The 18246-nt window shown below is 39.8% G+C and overlaps 2 protein-coding genes across 2 annotated transcripts; both read left to right on the plus strand.

Moving 5' to 3' along the window:
• Positions 1 to 3639: 3639 nt before the first annotated feature.
• LOC122088166 lies at positions 3640 to 13305 on the plus strand. The gene is made up of 5 exons (XM_042657343.1): positions 3640 to 4398; positions 4486 to 4585; positions 4783 to 4882; positions 12158 to 12240; positions 12575 to 13305. The coding sequence occupies exons 1-5, from the start codon at positions 4221 to 4223 to the stop codon at positions 12867 to 12869; spliced, it is 756 nt and encodes a 251-aa protein (XP_042513277.1). The 5' UTR covers positions 3640 to 4220; the 3' UTR covers positions 12870 to 13305.
• Positions 13306 to 15556: 2251 nt separating this feature from the next.
• LOC122057669 (ATP synthase subunit b', chloroplastic) lies at positions 15557 to 16529 on the plus strand. Its single transcript, XM_042619865.1, has one exon. It carries the CDS (start codon positions 15723 to 15725, stop codon positions 16410 to 16412), a length of 690 nt encoding a protein of 229 aa, XP_042475799.1. The 5' UTR covers positions 15557 to 15722; the 3' UTR covers positions 16413 to 16529.
• The last annotated feature ends 1717 nt before the right edge of the window (positions 16530 to 18246 follow it).

Raw genomic sequence — 18246 nt, forward strand, 5'->3', positions numbered from 1 at the left:
TTTCTTTCTGATAAATCTAAATCTATTTAATCTCTAAAAATATGATTAAAACACATTATAAATTCATATGATTCTAAAATTCTCTTTATAATATTGCATGACCCATTACATCTTGACCTTGTTTGTTTGGAGGTAAAATTCCCTTAAGTAAAATAAAGTAATGAAAAAGTTGTCTTTTGGCATTAAAATGCTAAGCACCACTGTAACCCTTTCTTCCCTTATTTATACTTTTGGTGAAACAAACTCAAAATCAATGATTTACATTCCTTCTATTTATTTAATTCTGTCCTCTTTTTTCTCTTGGTAAATACCTCTGATATAATTTCGAACTGAGAGGAGCCTATTTGACAGCTAGTGATAGTCATATTGAGTTTACAAGGAAATTATTTATTAGGGATGTACTTGGGGCATTGTCCTCATCTTCCTTATTTAGAGGCATATGTATATTAACCAAATAATCATGAATGCACATGCTGCAATAGCTATACTGTCTAGTGTATTGGCCACCTATGCCCCTGGCTGGCCATGCATAATAGGAGTGTTGATGTCAGAAATATGGGCCTCCACAATGAGTAGAATGTGAAATAGAAGAAGGAAAAGTAGGATCATCTCCAACGTTAATCGAAACCTATTTTAAAGTCAAACATATTAATTCATAATGGGCATTCATGTTTATGAATAAAAGAAATCCTAAAACAATTAAACAATAAATTCGAATTCACATCACATAATTTTTCGCTTAACTTCTACAAAGAAAATTTCTTTTAACTAAACTCTACAAAATAAATATTGGAGGATCAACTCATCCTCACATTGTAACCGCCCCACCGCATCTCCTAACCTCCACCTCCACCTCCACCTCCACCCCCACCACCACCACCACCACTTGATCCCCACATGTTTTTACTATGATATCTGATTGTTTCTTATTACTTTGATAATGGATCTATCAGGGGAGATGTCTCATAAAATAAAAGGTCTTAAAATTGAATCATTTAGATTTTCTGAGCTTCCCTTGCTTCCGACTAGGTCCTTTTTAGGGAAATCGTAGGTTCCCTTGCTAGTCATGTGCAGACTACACCAGCGCGTGGGCCAATGAAGAGGCGCATGGGAGTATCTTTAGTAAATAATGAGAGAGAGCACAATGGTCTTTTTACAATCCTTAATCTGGATGTTGCCTATGCCAAACCAATAAGAATCTTTTTTCAATATTAAAATTCTAAATTTCTTTGTATCAACATTGGATAAGGGTTTCCCAACATTGGGACTTTCTTGGTCAACGTATTATCGTTGTTGAAAGTTTTATTTTGACTGTCGAACTGAAATCTCTAACATAATAGTTAGAAGAAATTTTGATGTTTATTGTTCTCTTCCCGATATGTGAAGTTAAATGGCCAACGTTGGCTAAATGTCCACCAATCCATAGTTGATGTCAGCAACATTGCCTTTGATGTCAGACATATGTCTCAAAACGTTGGTAACAAGAAAATTAGTCCGTCTTCTCTCTTCCTAAGACACATCTTTTGGACATCTTTTGGTAGAACTTTGTAATTTTGTAACTTGCAAGAGTTTGGTTTCCTCCTGTGTAAAGGGTGTCAATTGGTTGCGCTTGGTCGGTTGCGGTCTCCACTAACTTAAAGCTCCCATACTGTTATCAATTTACTTAATCTGGCCTCATTGGCGGGGGCATGGACATGTTTCCATTTGATCTGTTGGTTATCAGTCATAATCGAGTTCATAGTATTCAGGCTATAACAGGGCTAATAGGCTAATATATCTATAATCAGGTCTTAAACGGGCTATAACAAGTTTGTTTAACAATGTCAATTGAACTACAACCAAACACTATTACCAAACCTTTCCATAATCTGAATAAGCCCAACACTGGGCCATTTACCAACTAGTCAGTCGATGTCAGGTTTATCTTGGGGATCTGGACTCTACCAAGAGGTCTATAGAGGGCAAAGAGTAAGAAGTGGTACCTTCACACACATGTTGAAGATAGGAAAGTCGACGACATAATCTTCTGGAACTCATACATGCTACTTGTGGGGGTACTAACCAATTGCCCTAATAGCTGTAACTCATGGAGACTCTTACGGCAACTCATCAAGTGGTTAGTTTTGCTTGTGGTTTTAATAGCGTTAAATACCTATAGAGGATAGCTTTCCTTCTTGTTAATTTGATGGACTATATCATGTGGTTGCATAGAGTTGAGAAGAAATGATATAACTCTCTAGTTATGGTAAGATAACAGGAACAGGACCACATCAAATAGTTTCTCCCATCCAGACGAACAAACTAACAAGGAATGAAGGAAACAACTGAGGTGCTCCAGAACTTACCCCATCATATCTAGTCGATGCATCAATAACCTCTGATATAGTGATCATGCAAAAGAGGGCACACATGGATGAGGAAAGGTGACTAGAACAAACGATAAGTCCCTGTAGCACAAATAGCAAGCAATAGTACTAATAATTAGGGATGAAACCTTGAAAAACCAAAATCAATAAAGGGTGAAAACCCTAATAAATTGATTTTTCTTCCTATAAGGTTGAAAACCCTTTTTTTTTTTTTTGACCTTATCGGATCCTTGTAGCGGACCCCATCAAGTTGGGATAATGTTATGATTGTTGTTGTTGTTGTACTAACATATGCCAAAAGCACTTAGACAACACCAAAAAAAAGGCATTAGAAACACAAATCGATGCAGCAAGTAGGGAGCCACAACCCAAACATCAAAATCGAGCAAGGTAAAAAAAACCCTGAAAATCGATAGGTGAAAAAAGAATGGGACTCTCAGATCATTAGAGAGAAAAGATCTAAGAGCCCAAAAAAGGAGAAGAGGCTAGAACTAGTTCTTGGTGGAGAGAGAGAGAGAGAGAGAGAGAGAGAGAGAGAGAGAGAGAGAGATGAGGGACCTCTAGGGTTTGGAACTTGGATTTGATACCATGTTCAGTTGGAGGAATTGATTGGACTGTCAGAGTGACAAACCCTCTTTATTTATAATAAGTGATGAGCCGGTGGTAGTAGGAGACATTGGGGCCAAAGTTGAGAGAGAGAGAGAGAGAGAGAGAGAGAGAGAGAGAGAGAGAGAGAGAGAGAGAGAGAGAGAGAGAGAGAGAGATGAGGGATCTCTAGGGCTTGGAACATGGATCTGAATCATCTGATACCATGTTCAATTATAGGAATTGATTGGGCTATGAGAGTGACAGACCCTCTTTATTTATAACAAGTGATGAATAGGTACTAATATGCGCTTATGGACAGAGATACCCCTATACTTATATTACACCCATATTACAACATGATTAATGACCTTAAAGTTAACCTTGGATTAATGAGCATCATACAATGCTACCTCTCCCTTTTATTAGCAGAATGGATTCTATATTGACTAGTGTATACAATGCCTACTACCTCTCCTTTTTTATTTGAGTTAATTATGATTGTAATATTATTTCTATAAACATTGGTAATGGTATTAAGAAATTGTTCTGAAATAGGATTTACCAAATGCCATTGTTATTCTTTTTTAGTTGTATAATAGGTTTATCAAACACTAATCTAGAGTCAAAGAATATTGCTCCAGAACAAAAATCGAAAAAAGATATTTCTACCAAATGAACATAGCTCCATAACAGAAACGCCACCAAACGTAGCTTGACTGCAAGTTCTTGCAAAGAGGAAGAAGAAAGGAGAGGAATAGATGCTGGGGGAAACAAAGAGGCTGACTATTAATGGATTTAGCTTTATCACTGGAAAACTGGCCCACAAATAAAGGCCCAATGTAAACATGAAGCCGTTGGGCCATCGCGTTCCAGGTCTACGCTGATGAAGAATCTCAGATTCTGAACTCTGGAGTCAACAACGGTTTCCGCTTTCGAAGCCAAACAAACTACCTGAATTCGGAAAGACACGTTGTGACCTTGAGAGGCAAACGTTAGAAGAAAAAAAAAGGTGAAAATTTCAGTATGAGTCTCTCTTTCTCGTCAGAACATTTCCTTCCTTTTCCTTCACCTCTGCAACTCTTTCAACTCAAAACCTCATAAACAGAAGAAAAGCAGAAATATTATTGGAAGAAGTAGAGAAAAACCCTGGCCTTGCACAAGGAATTTGTGTTGTTTTCTCCCAGAAATCTCTTTACAGGCCAGTGGGGTGAGTTAGTTTGTGATTCTCAACCAAACCCAAATAAAGACGGCAGGAGAAATTAGGAAATGCCAAACATTGGCCAAGACTACAGCCCTAGGTTTTCCGTTGATGGTGTTCTAGCAGGTTCCCCTACTTTCACTCCTTTGTGTAGCAATGTTGGAACTCTCCGGAGCTTCTCTTACCTCAAGCTTCCTCAACAGCTCTTCAAGCTCTCTATTCTCAAATTGGATGGTTCTTCCTTTGGTAGCTTCATCTCTCTCTCTATATGTTCTGCATTGCAGTAGTAAATTATATGGGATTGATTTGGATTTTGGTTTTTGGTTTCTGCAGATGTTCAAGTTGCCGGGACGGCGTCAGTCGATGAACTCAAGCAGGCGATAGAGGATTCCTTTAATTTGTCTCCGAAGGAAGGTCAAGGCAAAATTTCCTGGTAAGTTCGATTGCCATTTCAAACGATTTTGAATTACATTACCAGCTTAATACAGTAATCCTACCTACCTGAACAGAAAACGGTGGAGGGGTTAATAACTGATGATTCCCTTAAAATATGGATGGAATTTTCTATTTTGTTTTCGAAATTCCACCCAATTAAGGGTTTGATTATTCTCTTCAATCCCACGCATGCAGGTCACATGTATGGGGTCATTTCTGCTTATGCTTTGAAGGTCAGAAACTACTTAACGACAAGGCTTACATCAGAAGTTTTGGGATCAAGGATGGTGATCAGGTGTTTGTGGATTTCATTTATTATTATTATTGCTTTTCTCTATATCTCCCCTCTAAATTACGAGTTTTGGTTAGTTGTCATTCTATTTGTATTTCAATTTGAAATCTTTGGAACTGCAAATCAGCAAGGTAACAGGGTCATCCGTAGAAGTAGCTGACAAGAAATTTATGCCTATGTACTTGTTACATATATACTTACATCTCATTCATGTCGTTCTTCGCAAGGTGTAATATAATAAATGTTTTCCTTGCTTATTGGACACTCAGCCTCAGAGTCTTTTCAGTGTCTCTTGATGAATTATTATTAGCTGTCTACACTGAATGTGTTGGCATTGACTCATCTTAGGGATAAGTAATATCTGTATATATCTGTAACATCATTACAGAGATAAGTTAGGAAACATATTAGGAAACTTAGGAAACAGTTTTGGTTGTTTTTTAAATCTTACGGAGATAATTGCTCCATTATATTGTATTTATATTCCATTTTCTATTAGTGAAAATCATCATTCGGATTACATCCAAATACAATCTTAACATGGTATCAGCCGAACACCCGATCCTTCTTCACCTTATTTTTTCCTCTCTAATGGCAACCCCAACAGCCAACCCGCCAGTCATCTCTGACCCCACTTCACCTACTTTCTCCACAACTCCGATCACCCTGGCACCCCCCTTGTCACACAACCTCTCACTGGTGACAGCTTCCCCACATGGAGCCATGCCATTACCATGGCTCTCCAAGCAAAGAACAAACTTGGGTTCATTGATGACACTCTCAAACAGCCAGCCACTGATTCCACAGAGTTTCTTGCTTGGGGTCGATACAACTTCATGGTTACTTCATGACTGATTCACTCTACCATCCCCTCTATCGCAAATAGCATTCTCTGGACCGCGAATGCCGGTGATGTTTGGCTTGATCTCAGTGAAAGGTTTTTTCAGCAAAATGCCCCCGTATTTTTTAGATACGGCATTCCATCTCTAGTCATTCTCAAGGGATTGACTCCATATCCACCTTTTATACTACACTGAAGGCTTATCGTGATGAGCTCTCCTCTTATCGATCACTCCCCATATGCACCTGTGGCGGCAGTGGCGCCATGATCATGCCGCATACTTATGTAGAAACTGATGCTCTCATTGATTATCTACAGGGTCTCAATGACTCATTCTCTATTATTCGTAGTTAGATCCTCCTTATGGATCCACTACCAACAATGGCCAAAGCTGATTCACTATTCCTTCAAGAGGACAACAATGCTCCTTACAAGGCTCTTGTTCTGTCCCACTTGATCATGTTGCCTTAGCTGCTCAACACTCATCTTCTCGAACCGATTCTAAGGGAACCAACCGTCCGTGCTATCATTGCAACTTTTGTAATATTGATGGTCATTCAGATTCCAAATGCTTCAGAAAACATGGGTACCCTCTTAATTGGACCCCCCTTAATGGTGACACCACTAAGGACCAAGTTTCACAACAATCCCACTTACTCTCACAGCAATGCATCCGCTCGTTACCCTGCTTCGAATATGTCATAGTCTGGTGAATCTGTCCGCCTCGTTGTTGCTCTTCCAGCCATTTCTGTGGAGCAAATCCAACAACTCATTTCTCTTCTCCCCACTGGTAAGTGGTAATCCCCACCGACTGGCCAATGTAGCAGGTACAACTCTTCTTGCATTACCTCATTCCTACTTTGGGATTATCGATACCGGCGCCACGGATCACATGGCTTCGGACTTCACTTTATTTTTCACTTCTAACACATCTACTTTCCCCTCCTCTATACGATTACCAAATGGGTCCACTACACCAGTAACCTGTGTTGGTACCGTACCCCTCTCTTCCCATCTTCCTCTTAACAATATACTCTATGTTCCTTCTTTTTTAAATTTATTATCTGCGTAAAATCACTACCCAAACTGAGTGTCTAATTGCTTTCCTTCATGACTCTTGTCTTTTTCAAGACCGACAAATGAAGACTATTTTTGCGACTGGTAAAAGACATTGTGTTCTCTATTACTTGGTCCCCGCAACCACATCTCCTTCCAGATTCGATCTTTGGCATTGGAGACTCTGTCATTGCTCCTCCATCCTTCTCCCCAAATTACACCACCGAGATGCTACTATTTCTTTTTCAAATAAGGATGTTGGCACTGTTTGTCCACTTGCAAAACAAACCAGATTACCATTTTCCTCTAGTATGATTTATATTAAATGTTGTTTTGAATTAATTCATTCCGACATTTGGGGCCTTATCATACACCCTCACTCTCCGGTGCTCGTTATTTTCTCAGTGTAGTTGATGACTATTCCCGCTCTACATGGTTTTACTTAACGAACCACAAAATGGAAGCTAATTGCAACATTCGGAATTATTTTACTTTGATCTAAATTCAGTTCAATACTTCTACTTGTCAGATTCGGTCGGACAATGCTCGTGATACCTTTTTTAAAAATTGGTGTTCTTCAACAATGAAGCTGTGTTTACACTCCACAACAAAATGGCGTTGTGGAGTGTAAAAACATCCATGTTCTTAACATATCCAGAGCTCTTTGTTTTCAAGACAATCTTCCTCCACCTTTTTGGTGTGATTGTGTTCTTACTGCCTGTTACTTAATAAAACGTTTACCTACCCCTGATCTTCAGGGAAAAACTCCCCATGAGCTTCTATTTAAAAAAAAAAACCCACCAATTTCTCATCTCAAGGTCTTTGGCTGCCTTTGTTTTGGCTGCAACACCACTGTCAAAGACAAATTTGACCAACGGGCCCTTCTCAGTATTTTCATTGGATAACCACATGGCCAAAAAGGTTACAAAATTTATGACTTTTCCACTAAAACTACCTACGTCTCTCACGGCGTCATATTTCATGAAATCATTTTTCCATCTCTAGTATACCCCCGCCCCTCCACGTCTCCTTTATACGTTTTTCCCATCCCCTTCCAAAGACATCCCTCAAACCTTTATCCCTTCTACTTCTCCATCTCCACCCCCTCCCCATATTGATACTACTGGTCACCCATGCCCTCCACTTGCACCTTTCCCCTCTCTTCCTCCCTCCCCACACTACTAAACCACCCAGCTATCTAAAGGACTACCACTTTTTCTATTGCCCAAACAAATACATTTTCAATTGTTGGCCGAGGTGCGTCTCACCCGCTTACTCATTCTTAAGTTACTATCGTTTTTTACTGCACCATTTGTCTTTTCTCATTGCTCTAACCACCACTATTGAGCTAACCTGTTTCCCCAAGGCTATAAAACATTCTGAATGGCATGATTCAATACAAAATGAGATTGTTGCTCTCACAATAAACAAGACTTGGACTCTCATTCTGTAGCCTGCCAACAAAAGAGCTATTGGGTCCAAATGGGCTTCAAAATAAAATGGTGAGCAGATGGTTCCGTTGAATGATATAAACCCCGCCTTGTTGCTAAGGACTACACACAAATTGAGGGGGTAGATTATTATGACACGTTTTCCCATGTGGCTAAGCTTGTCATTGTCCGTGTTCTTCTTACTGTTGCAGTCGCCCATGGCTGGTCTCTTCATCAATTAGATGTCAACAAGGCATTTATGCATGGGGATCTTTGGGAGGATGTATATATGTTGCCGCCTCCCAGATATCGTCGTAAGGGGGACAACATTATTTGCAAACGACGACGGTCTCTCTATGGACTAAAACAAGCCTCCCGCAATTGGTTCTCAAAATTATCTAATGCTCTACTGGGTTTCAGTTTTATCCAATTGCAGGCTGACCATTCACTTTTTGTTCTCCGTCACCAATCAGCTTCCATATTTGTTCTTGTCTATGTCGATGACAGTATTTTCTTGGCATAGAGGTCGCCCATCCCCAAAAGGGGCTCTATCCTTGGCAAACAGAAGTACACCGTTGATATCCTCAATGATAGTGGGTTCACTGGTGCTAGACTAGCAGAATTCCCTATGGAATAGAACCTGAAGCTCTCTGATTAACAGGCCTTTTCTTTCTAATCCAGCCCTGTATCGTTGGTTAATTGGTCACTTAATTTACCTTACTGTTACACGGCCTGATATTGCACACACGATCAACATTTTGAGCCAATTTATGCATCAGCCCTGCCAACCACACCTAGAGGCTGCACACCGTTTACTACAGTATCTGAAGGGCACTCTTGGTCAAGGTACTCTCCTACATGCCAACAATGACTTTCGTTTGATGGCATTCTGTGACTCAGATTGGGCGAGTTGCCCAATGAATAGACATCCACCACAGGCTATTATTGCATTCTTCTTGGCTCTAGTCCGGACTCTTGGAAAAAAAAAAAAACAAATCACCATCTCACGCTCTTCTGCTGAAGCCGAATACCACGCAATGGCGGTTGCTACTTGTGAAATTACTTGGCTCTCGTATCTCTTAAGGGATATAAGCTTTCCGTCTCAGAAAAGTGTTACTCTATATTGTCATAACCAAGCGGCGCTTCGCATTGCTGCCAACCCAGTTTATCACGAGCGGACAAAACACATCGACATCGACTATCATGTTGTTCGTGAGAAACTGCAAAAAGGACTGATTTGCACTACCAAGATAGCTTCGGCCAATCAATAGGCAGATTTGTTCACAAAGTCACTTGGTCGGGCTCAATTTCAACATCTCAAGTCCTAGCTGGGCATTCGAGACCTTCATGCTCCACCTTGAGGGGGAATATTAGCTGTCTTCACTGAATGGGTTGGCATTGACTCATCAGAGAGACAAGTTATATCTGTATATATCTGTAACGTCATTGTAAAGATAAGTTAGGAAACATATGAGGAAAATTAGGAGACAATTTTGGTTGTTTTTTAAATCTTACGGAGATAATTGCTCCATTGTGTTGTATTTATGTTCCATTTACTATTAGTTAAAATCATCAATTGGATTACATCCAAATACAATCTTAACAATTATAGCATGGTCATTCCCTCTTTTCCTTCTTTCTTTCTACTGAATATCTCCAGCACCCAAAAGAAAAAAAACTGATGTGTACTTGATATTTTTATGTCTCCTTTGTACACATGCAAACTTTTGCTTGAGGTATTATTTCCCTAACTATCGCAAAGGTACTTACAACTGCAACTTGCTCATTTTGTTCTGCTCTCATTTATACGCCAGTATTTTGCTGAATACTTGATAATCCAATCTTTGGTTTTCTTCGTGGGTACAAACTACTTAAGTGGATACTCTGTTTTCTGAGGAAATAACTGTTCAAAAATAGATGATTGATGCAACTGGGGAAGACTGGATTCATGAGATTTGAATAATTGCATGGCTGTAGAAAAGCACAATTATGTTTATGGGATAGTCTAGACACCATACCGTTGTCCTCTAACAAGGCTTTCCGAAATGCTTCTCATTTGACCATTATGGTAAATCTTTCCTGCAATAGCTGGTTGGCTATATATTTTTGAAAAATCTCACTGGTATATTTCTGTTGCAAGTAGGATAGAGAAGATTTCAGAAGTCTTCTAACCTCTATCTGCTGGAGTAAGGGCATTTTGGTTTTAATGAGCACATCTGGAATTGACTATTGCCTATCTTAGGGAATGCAGTGGGGATTTGGCACTAAATGGAAGTGGTTATTGATTGTAAAAATAAACAAAATGATCCAGATAGAAACAGGCTGCCTCTGCAATATGATTTGAATGGGGATTTTTTTTTTTTTTTTTGGGCGTAAATAATAGGAATGGAGATTGGTGATATTGATTCATGAAAGAAAACTTATCAAGGTAAAATTTGAATACAATTGTTCTTGCATGTACAGGTATATTTGTACCAAGAACATCTGGTGGCAAAAGGAAAACTTCATTCTTTCTTAGGCTCATTCAAGTTCCAAGTTCTAATTCCGGCTGTCTCTATCTGTGCAAATAGATACTGACTTCTATAGGTTGTATTAGACTCTTTGGTGGAACAGAGGTTCATCTCTTTATTGGAGTCTAGCTATGCCTAACTTCTCTAAATGAAATTTTCTGACATGATTGCAAAATGCACAAATAAATGACTGGATGAGATGCATGGAAAAGTGCTGCTTTCCAGCCCATCTTTCTGGGCCTTGATATGGATTTAGAGTTGGGCCTCCCATCGACTGCTTTATAGGCCTTACATGAGCCTAAACCCTACAGTCAATTGTTCTTGTGAAGGTTGAGAAGCTTCTTTGTGGATTTCTAGAAAGTAGCAAGTTGTCTAGGATTGAACTAGATTAGATTTGGTAGGATTTTACTTCTACTTAGTTTAGGAGTCCTTAGGAAATGATTGAGTTTTCAAAAAATATGAAAATTAGGTAGTTATTTCTCAGCAAGGAGATGAGAACTCCTGATCAAAGGTGGTTTTTTTTTTTGGTGGAATAATTTTCCAGTATCTTTCTTGGTGGATTGGAGCTATTACTAGAGCCATTAATTTGGCTCTGGCTCCAATTTAAAAATGAGATTTTCTTCAAGCAATTATAGGTCATTAAAGCATCACCTTGAGACCTATTCCAACCTCCCATGACCTGCATTTTTCAACCTACCATCATCCATCAACTTATCACCATACCGTATTTTCCCAATCAATTGATAATCCTCTACTCCTTAAATTGGGTTGGCCCTGAAATCATCGTTTTTATAAATAAACGATGCTCAAAAATAAAAGTTCAGCTATTTCATTGTAACTTAAGATTTGATAGATTTATCTATATCAGAGCCCTTTTATAGCTTTATGTCCATATGTAAGTGAGATAAGTGAATTGAACAATATCCTGTCGTAGTGTATTTGTTTCTGAAGCTCTATGTGCTTGTAATTGTCGGGCTTGTGCATATGATCATGTTGAAGCATGGTTTTAAAAATCGGATTGGAATCAGCCAATATGACTCGGAATTTACTGTTACCATTTCCGATTAACCCTGATTCTTTGCCTACTGAGTCTGCCCAAGTTAGGCCAAGTCCAATGGTGTCAGGCCAATTCAGGACGATTCAAATTGGATTCGATGGAATCCGGTTTCTTATACCCAATTCCGAGTTTTTAAACCTTGTGTTGAAGGACTTTTGATGTGTACTGCACTCTTTCCTTCCCAGCATATGAATATAATCTTGGCTAATTGCTGTTTTTATTCTTCTCTCCTACACTCAACTTCCATGTACTGATCTCCTGGATGTCACCTTTGTTGACCTTGAATTTCAGACCATGGCATTTCTTGTATTTTCATTTTTATTTTACATATGCTAAGCAGTGTAGCTCAGGTGGTTTTCGTTTGCTAACTGTTTTTGGATGCAGCTTTGTTTTATTCGGCATCTTTCAATCAACTACAACCCAGTGAAGAATTCTAAAAGTTGTACCGATTACGAACAAGAAACAAGGTAAGGTTCATATTATGTATTGCCATTTCCTGTAGCAGCAGACTGTGCAGATCACTACTGGCCCTCTGTTAATTATGTTGTGAAAATTATGGTCTAGTTTTGCATGACTTTGGCCCTAAAGCTTGTCTGCTAGCCCAGCACCATAAGAGTCCTGTTGTTTTAGACATATCAAATTAAGCTGGATACAATTAATTATGTTGTATGCATTGAATGATCTGATGAAAAACATATTCATTGGCCTCATTCAGCACTGTAAGGTTGGTTGTATCTTGTTATATTTCTAACATCTTTTGAGATTTGAATGATTAAAATGGACTGAGTGGGTTGTTTACAGTTTCTCATCAGGATCGGATTCTCTTGAAGAGAAGGAACTGCACGGAGAAGAAGGTGAAGATTACAATGCATGTTGTGGTGATCAAGAAGGGAAGGATAAGTACTCCCGCAATGAAGATGGCGAGAGCCAAGATTTTATTTGCCACACAGAATTCAAATTAGCTCACTTCCTTAGAGGTTGGCTCTCATACTCAAGATTGTGGAGCAGGGGGAACCTGAGAACACGTAGCAAATCTCTCAGCTCAAGGTTTGCAGGGGATTACTTAAGAGTTGGGGCAAAGGAGACTCTGCTTTGAAGGAAATAATTATAACCCCGTAAGGAGGCTCCTCAAAAGGGGAAAAGTTCTGCATCTATGTTAGTCATCCATAAAAGATGCACAAACATGAACCTTTGATGCCAGGTCTATTGTTCGAGCTTCGCTGTGACATCACTTCGAAAAGTTCAAAAGCTGATTGGAGATTCTGATTACAAATCAATGATAAAGCTTACTTTGATGGGCAAAAACTTGCTGCAATTGAAATGGAGAAGAGAATTGCAGTGGTTTTGATGGGCACACAGAAACTCCTTTTGCCTTGTTCTGAAACAAAGAATCGGTAATTTTGTTTTGACTTAAATGTTTCAAGTCAGAACCATCCGATTGTATTGGATCACCAATGCTATTTGTTAATCATTAGTATGGCAGCTCAACAGTGAAGTTAATTTCTATTGGTAATATTAGTAGTTGTTTCTCATCTCAGAGGATTGGATCGCATTCAGTGAATCCAAAATTTTTGTGGATTGGTCCTCCAGAAGTTCTCACACTCACCCCCATTTTCTGCACCCAGACCTTAATACTCCTGGAGTCATTTTTCAGCGTGCCAAAAATAAAATAAATTCCAAATTCTCATATGAAAATAACAATTTTAAAAAGATTGAAGGCATAGTTTCAGAAATCAAATCAGCCGATCCTGATATTGATTATTGTTAATTCCCAAAATCCGTTTTGGAAACGATCAAGAATGCATTAGGTTTAGATTTTTTTTAGGTGAATTACTATTGTCTCAAAGGTCTATAACTTTTTTTAAACTTAAAAGACATGTATTTTGCTACGTAGATAGATGATGAATAATATTAGTAGATGGATAGTAGACTTGAATCTCTCTTCCCCACGGGAGCTTTCTCTCATAACAACCTGAACCATCTCATGACGAGATTACCAAGGATTAATTCCCAACACTTCATGCATTATTGTTACAGATTGAAGCTTTGACTGTACTTGTTATGTCGGATGGGCTTAAGTGATTTTCACTAATGGTCACGAAATCCAACGAGTTCTCGAAGGAGTGCAACAGATAAAGTGGGTTAAGAAGCATTTTTGTCACAATCTGGACGGATTTTAAAGATGTTGTGGAGTTTGATACAGCAGGATCTGGGGAGATGGCCTTGGGGTTTGTTTAGTTTTTTTAGAACAAGATAGATGACGTGTTTATTGCGACCATTGGATAGACAGACCATGACCTACATTAGACGTGTCAAATTTCGGAGTCTGAATATGCCCCTTTTAAATCTATCTCTCTCCTCTCCTCAAAGCGGTCAGGTTGGGCTGGGATCAGTCAGGCCTAATCGGACTAGGCCAATTTCTAAGGTTGCACCGTGAACACCTGTTTAGCTAAATGGGCTTAGCTAGCGTGGGCATGGTATGGTTGATAATTAGGTCGGTCAGTCTCGGGCTTTAAACGAACTGCAATAAACGGCCTTAATCAGGCCTTAACCAGGCTATGGACCTAATTAACTTTAAACGGGTCGTCTTTAAAATTGGTCTCTTAAATGTGCTTAAAGAGGAGTATCAATAAAATGAGGCAAAGATAGGTATAGAAAAGAAAGATCTCATAGTTAACGGATTAAGCCAAAAATGGACAAAGCAGCTTAGTTACTGAGGTACTCGATCTTTCACCCACGAAACTCAAATCAATTAAACTATGCATATACAACCCAAGTTTAGCAAATCCAAATCAATTAAAAATACCTAAAAAAGATGAATGTTCAAATAACAATCACCACTATCTCAACTGTACATATCACATAGCCTTGACACTAAATACAAATAATATTAAAAAAAAAATAAAATATATAAGTAGTATTAAAGGGGTCAGGCTAAGTCGGGCTTAAAGGAGTCAGTTTAAATCGGGCCTTGAAAATGTGTCGGGCCAGTCAGGTGCCCGTCGGGCTAGGTTGATGCACCGTGTACTACCTGTTTATAACATGTTTATTAATCGAGTTGGTCTAGGTCGGGCCATAAACATGTCAGGCTCAGTCGGGCCTACCAGTGTAGGCCTGGAATTGACACCCCTAGTCCCATATATACCGGTAGTTCCAAGAAAGCCAGCGGCATCCCTAATTTCCTCCCAAAATCGAATCCGGCTCCTCTCCTTAGCAATGATCACCCAGGTCGGTCCATAGCTACCAGGGTGATCGCCATGTTCCTAGGCGACGATCCATCGACGCCCAACTAGATGCGGAGAATGAGACATTGACATAGGCATGAAGAAAGAGGTGTTGAATGTCGTTGGATCGTAGCCGAGATATATGGCGAACACCCAAGTAGTTATGGGCAAGACCTGAGTGATCACCGCTAAGGAGAGGATCCAAATCCCCCAAAATCAGAAGTTCGGATCAATTCCTCGTACGAGAATCATTCTCGTATGGTCTTTGATTTACACATGGATTCCACTTAATCTTTCTCTTTTTTTAATTTATTTTTATTCTGAGTGGAGTCCATGTGTAAATCAAACACACCGTACGAGAATGATATCTATACGAGGACTTGATCCAAGCCAAGATATATGGAATCTTTTTGCAAGTGTAATTTTGGGATTGAAAACTTGCTAATCCACGACCCCCACCTAGTGGTCTGGTCTGATAAATTCATCGAAAACCATTATTTGGTCGGACCGGGGACACTGGTAACCTCATCATTTTGTATGGCATAGAATGAGATAAAGGATTTTTCGGATTTTCCTTCTCTCGCCTCTGTCCTCTCCACTCAAAGCTCAAGTGCTCAACGAAAACCTCTCAAAAGAAAGCCACAAGAAAAGAAGAATAGAAATAGAAATAAAAATAATTGGAGCAAAGCAAAGGAAACGATTCAACACAAAACGAAGGTATTGCCATGGCCAACATGGTCGTTTCCTCTTCCAAAGCCCTCATCACAGCCTCCTCCCTTCCAACCACAACTATCACTTCCGCCCCCACATCTAAACCTAGATTCCAACTCCCACAGATCTCAATTCCCCAAAAACTCAAAATCAAAATCACAAAGCACCAATGTGACCAGATTCTAGCTTCTTCCCTCAAATCTTCTGCTGCGATCGCCGCTGCGGTTTTAGCGATGGCTCCTCCGTCGATGGCTGTGGAGATGGAGAAAGCAGCACTCTTCGACTTCAACTTGACTTTGCCTATAATCATGACTGAGTTCTTGCTGCTTATGGTGGCGCTTGACAAGATCTACTTCACCCCGCTAGGTAAGTTCATGGATGAGAGAGATGCGGCTATTAAGGAGAAGCTGAGCAGCGTGAAGGACACCTCGGCGGAGGTGAAGCAGTTGGAGGATCAGGCTTCGGCCGTGATGAAGGCTGCTAGGGCGGAGATATCGGCGGCGCTGAACCAGATGAAGAAGGAGACGACGCTTGAGGTGGAAAAGCAGCTGGCCGAGGGGAGGAAGAAGGTGGAGGCGGAGCTCTCGGAGGCGCTAGCCAATTTGGAGAAGCAGAAGGAGGAGACCATTAAGGCTCTTGACTCTCAGATTGTTGCTCTCAGTGATGAGATCGTCAAGAAGGTCCTCCCAGTCTCACCCAATTAAATTCTTCCTTCCAAAATTGTATATTATTTCGTCTAGTATTAAAATAGTTGAAATTTGTAGAATTGGAGATTGAAAATTCTGATATTTTCTTATAATCTTCTTTACTTCCCCACTGAATTTGAAGTTTGGAATTCATTTTAGAAGTTAATAGACAATCCCAATTGATCAACAACTAGCCTCAATTCACTACCAAAATTGGGTTTTTGGAAGGCACTAGAAAGGCCAGAATCCGGAGGATGGGGGTGGATATGGATGACCATTCATCCCAAATTTGTGAGGTTTTACCAGTTGTGAATTGTATGTTTTATAGAATGGAAATGCAGACGACGCAATTTCCATGAACTTAAAAATGTCTTAAACCCTGCCTGGCGACCTTTTGGCTCTTTTTTTTTTTTTATTATTATTTTTTTTAATACGGGAGGGATGTCTGACTTTAGACCGACTAAATCCCCCTGGGCTCGTACATGACCTCCACGCCATGTACGAACCGGGAGCTTCTGGCACATAGTGAACCTCAAGCGGGTGGCTCCAAGGAATTATGCAGTAGCGAAGTTTTGATCACGAGACCTCGCTTCCTGAGGCGGAGTCTCATGTCCCCTCCAAGTCAGTTGCACTAACCCCTTGGGGTTACCTTTTGGCTCTTTTTGGTTGCAAGGAGAATTAAAGGGTAGGGAAGTGAAATTTTCAAATTTAAAAAGAAATTTCTAGGCCCGTTTGATTTTGTTTCCAGAAATATGTTTTTCCTTTTTTTTGTGCTCAAAAACGGAAGAACACCTCAAAAACCGTTTGATTTTTTTTGTTTCGTTTTATTTGTTTTTTTGAAATAGAAATAGAAATTTATGCATATTTCTATGTCTAGAAACATGAATGGAGAAACTTATTTTTCTGTTTCTAAAAAACAAATGGGAGGGACAAAAATTGTGAAAAACTTGAGACCTCAATCGAGCTACCCCAACCCAACCCATTGTTGAAACTTCTCTCTACTTAAAAGTGGCGGCGACTTCAATTTGGTTCTGTGAAGATCAAAATTCTGGATTGTCTTCATCCTTCTGAACCTTATCTCCACGAAGTATACATGCAACTCAAATATCGTGCCTTCGCTTGTGAGGTGCATACTTGCAACGTTGTGCCTTCACTCCTATCTTGAACCAGAGAGTACCCTCTACCGCATTGTTGAAAATGTTTTTAGAAACAGAAAATTCAAACACTTTTTTACAATTCAAAAAATCGGGGTTTTTGTGTTTTTGCATTCTAGAAACAGCAGAAACAAAATTAAACAAGCCCTATAATCATTATGCATGTGTCACCTTCCTACTCCGTTTGTAAACCCCTCTCCGGAACCACCTTATGTTCCACCTCCTACTCCGGTTTGTAAACCTCCTCTACCAGTTATTCCACCCTCTCCTATGGTCCCCCCTTGTTGCATGTATGCTCCAGGATCCTCTTCTTCTTCTTCTTCTCCTATGAAGAATTTTCCTGGTCCTTCTGATTATGGTCCTGATTCTCATGGTATCCGTCATGTTTGGAAAGTGAAACCACCTATTCTCCCTTCCGGACAACCAAAAGAGATCTCCCCAGCTGAAGCAGCTCTTAATTGGCAAAATGAAAATGCCATAGTCCAAAACCAGTACTTGGAACGTATCCTTGCTACTACCCAGCACACTCATAGTACTGTTGGCCGGCATACTCAGTTGATTCAATCCCTGAAAACTGAGATGGATCAAGTCCATATGGAACTTGCTGGTATAGCGTCTTCGACTGCTGATACAGCTCAGGCCTTTGCCCTTATAGGCCAAAAAGAGAAACATCTGAGGTTTCTTGAAGCACAACTTCA

This window comes from Macadamia integrifolia, chromosome 2 (genome assembly GCF_013358625.1).
Source record: "Macadamia integrifolia cultivar HAES 741 chromosome 2, SCU_Mint_v3, whole genome shotgun sequence".
Lineage (NCBI taxonomy): Eukaryota > Viridiplantae > Streptophyta > Magnoliopsida > Proteales > Proteaceae > Macadamia > Macadamia integrifolia.

Excerpts from the sequence above, each read along its gene's own strand:
- LOC122088166 (XM_042657343.1), top strand. The coding sequence starts at position 4,221 with ATGCCAAACATTGGCCAAGACTACAGCCCTAGGTTTTCCGTTGATGGT. Across the intron at positions 4,399-4,485 it reads ATTGGATGGTTCTTCCTTTG|ATGTTCAAGTTGCCGGGACG; the intron begins GTAGCTTCATCT and ends TGGTTTCTGCAG. Across the intron at positions 12,241-12,574 it reads GATTACGAACAAGAAACAAG|TTTCTCATCAGGATCGGATT; the intron begins GTAAGGTTCATA and ends GGTTGTTTACAG.
- LOC122057669 (XM_042619865.1), top strand. The coding sequence starts at position 15,723 with ATGGCCAACATGGTCGTTTCCTCTTCCAAAGCCCTCATCACAGCCTCC.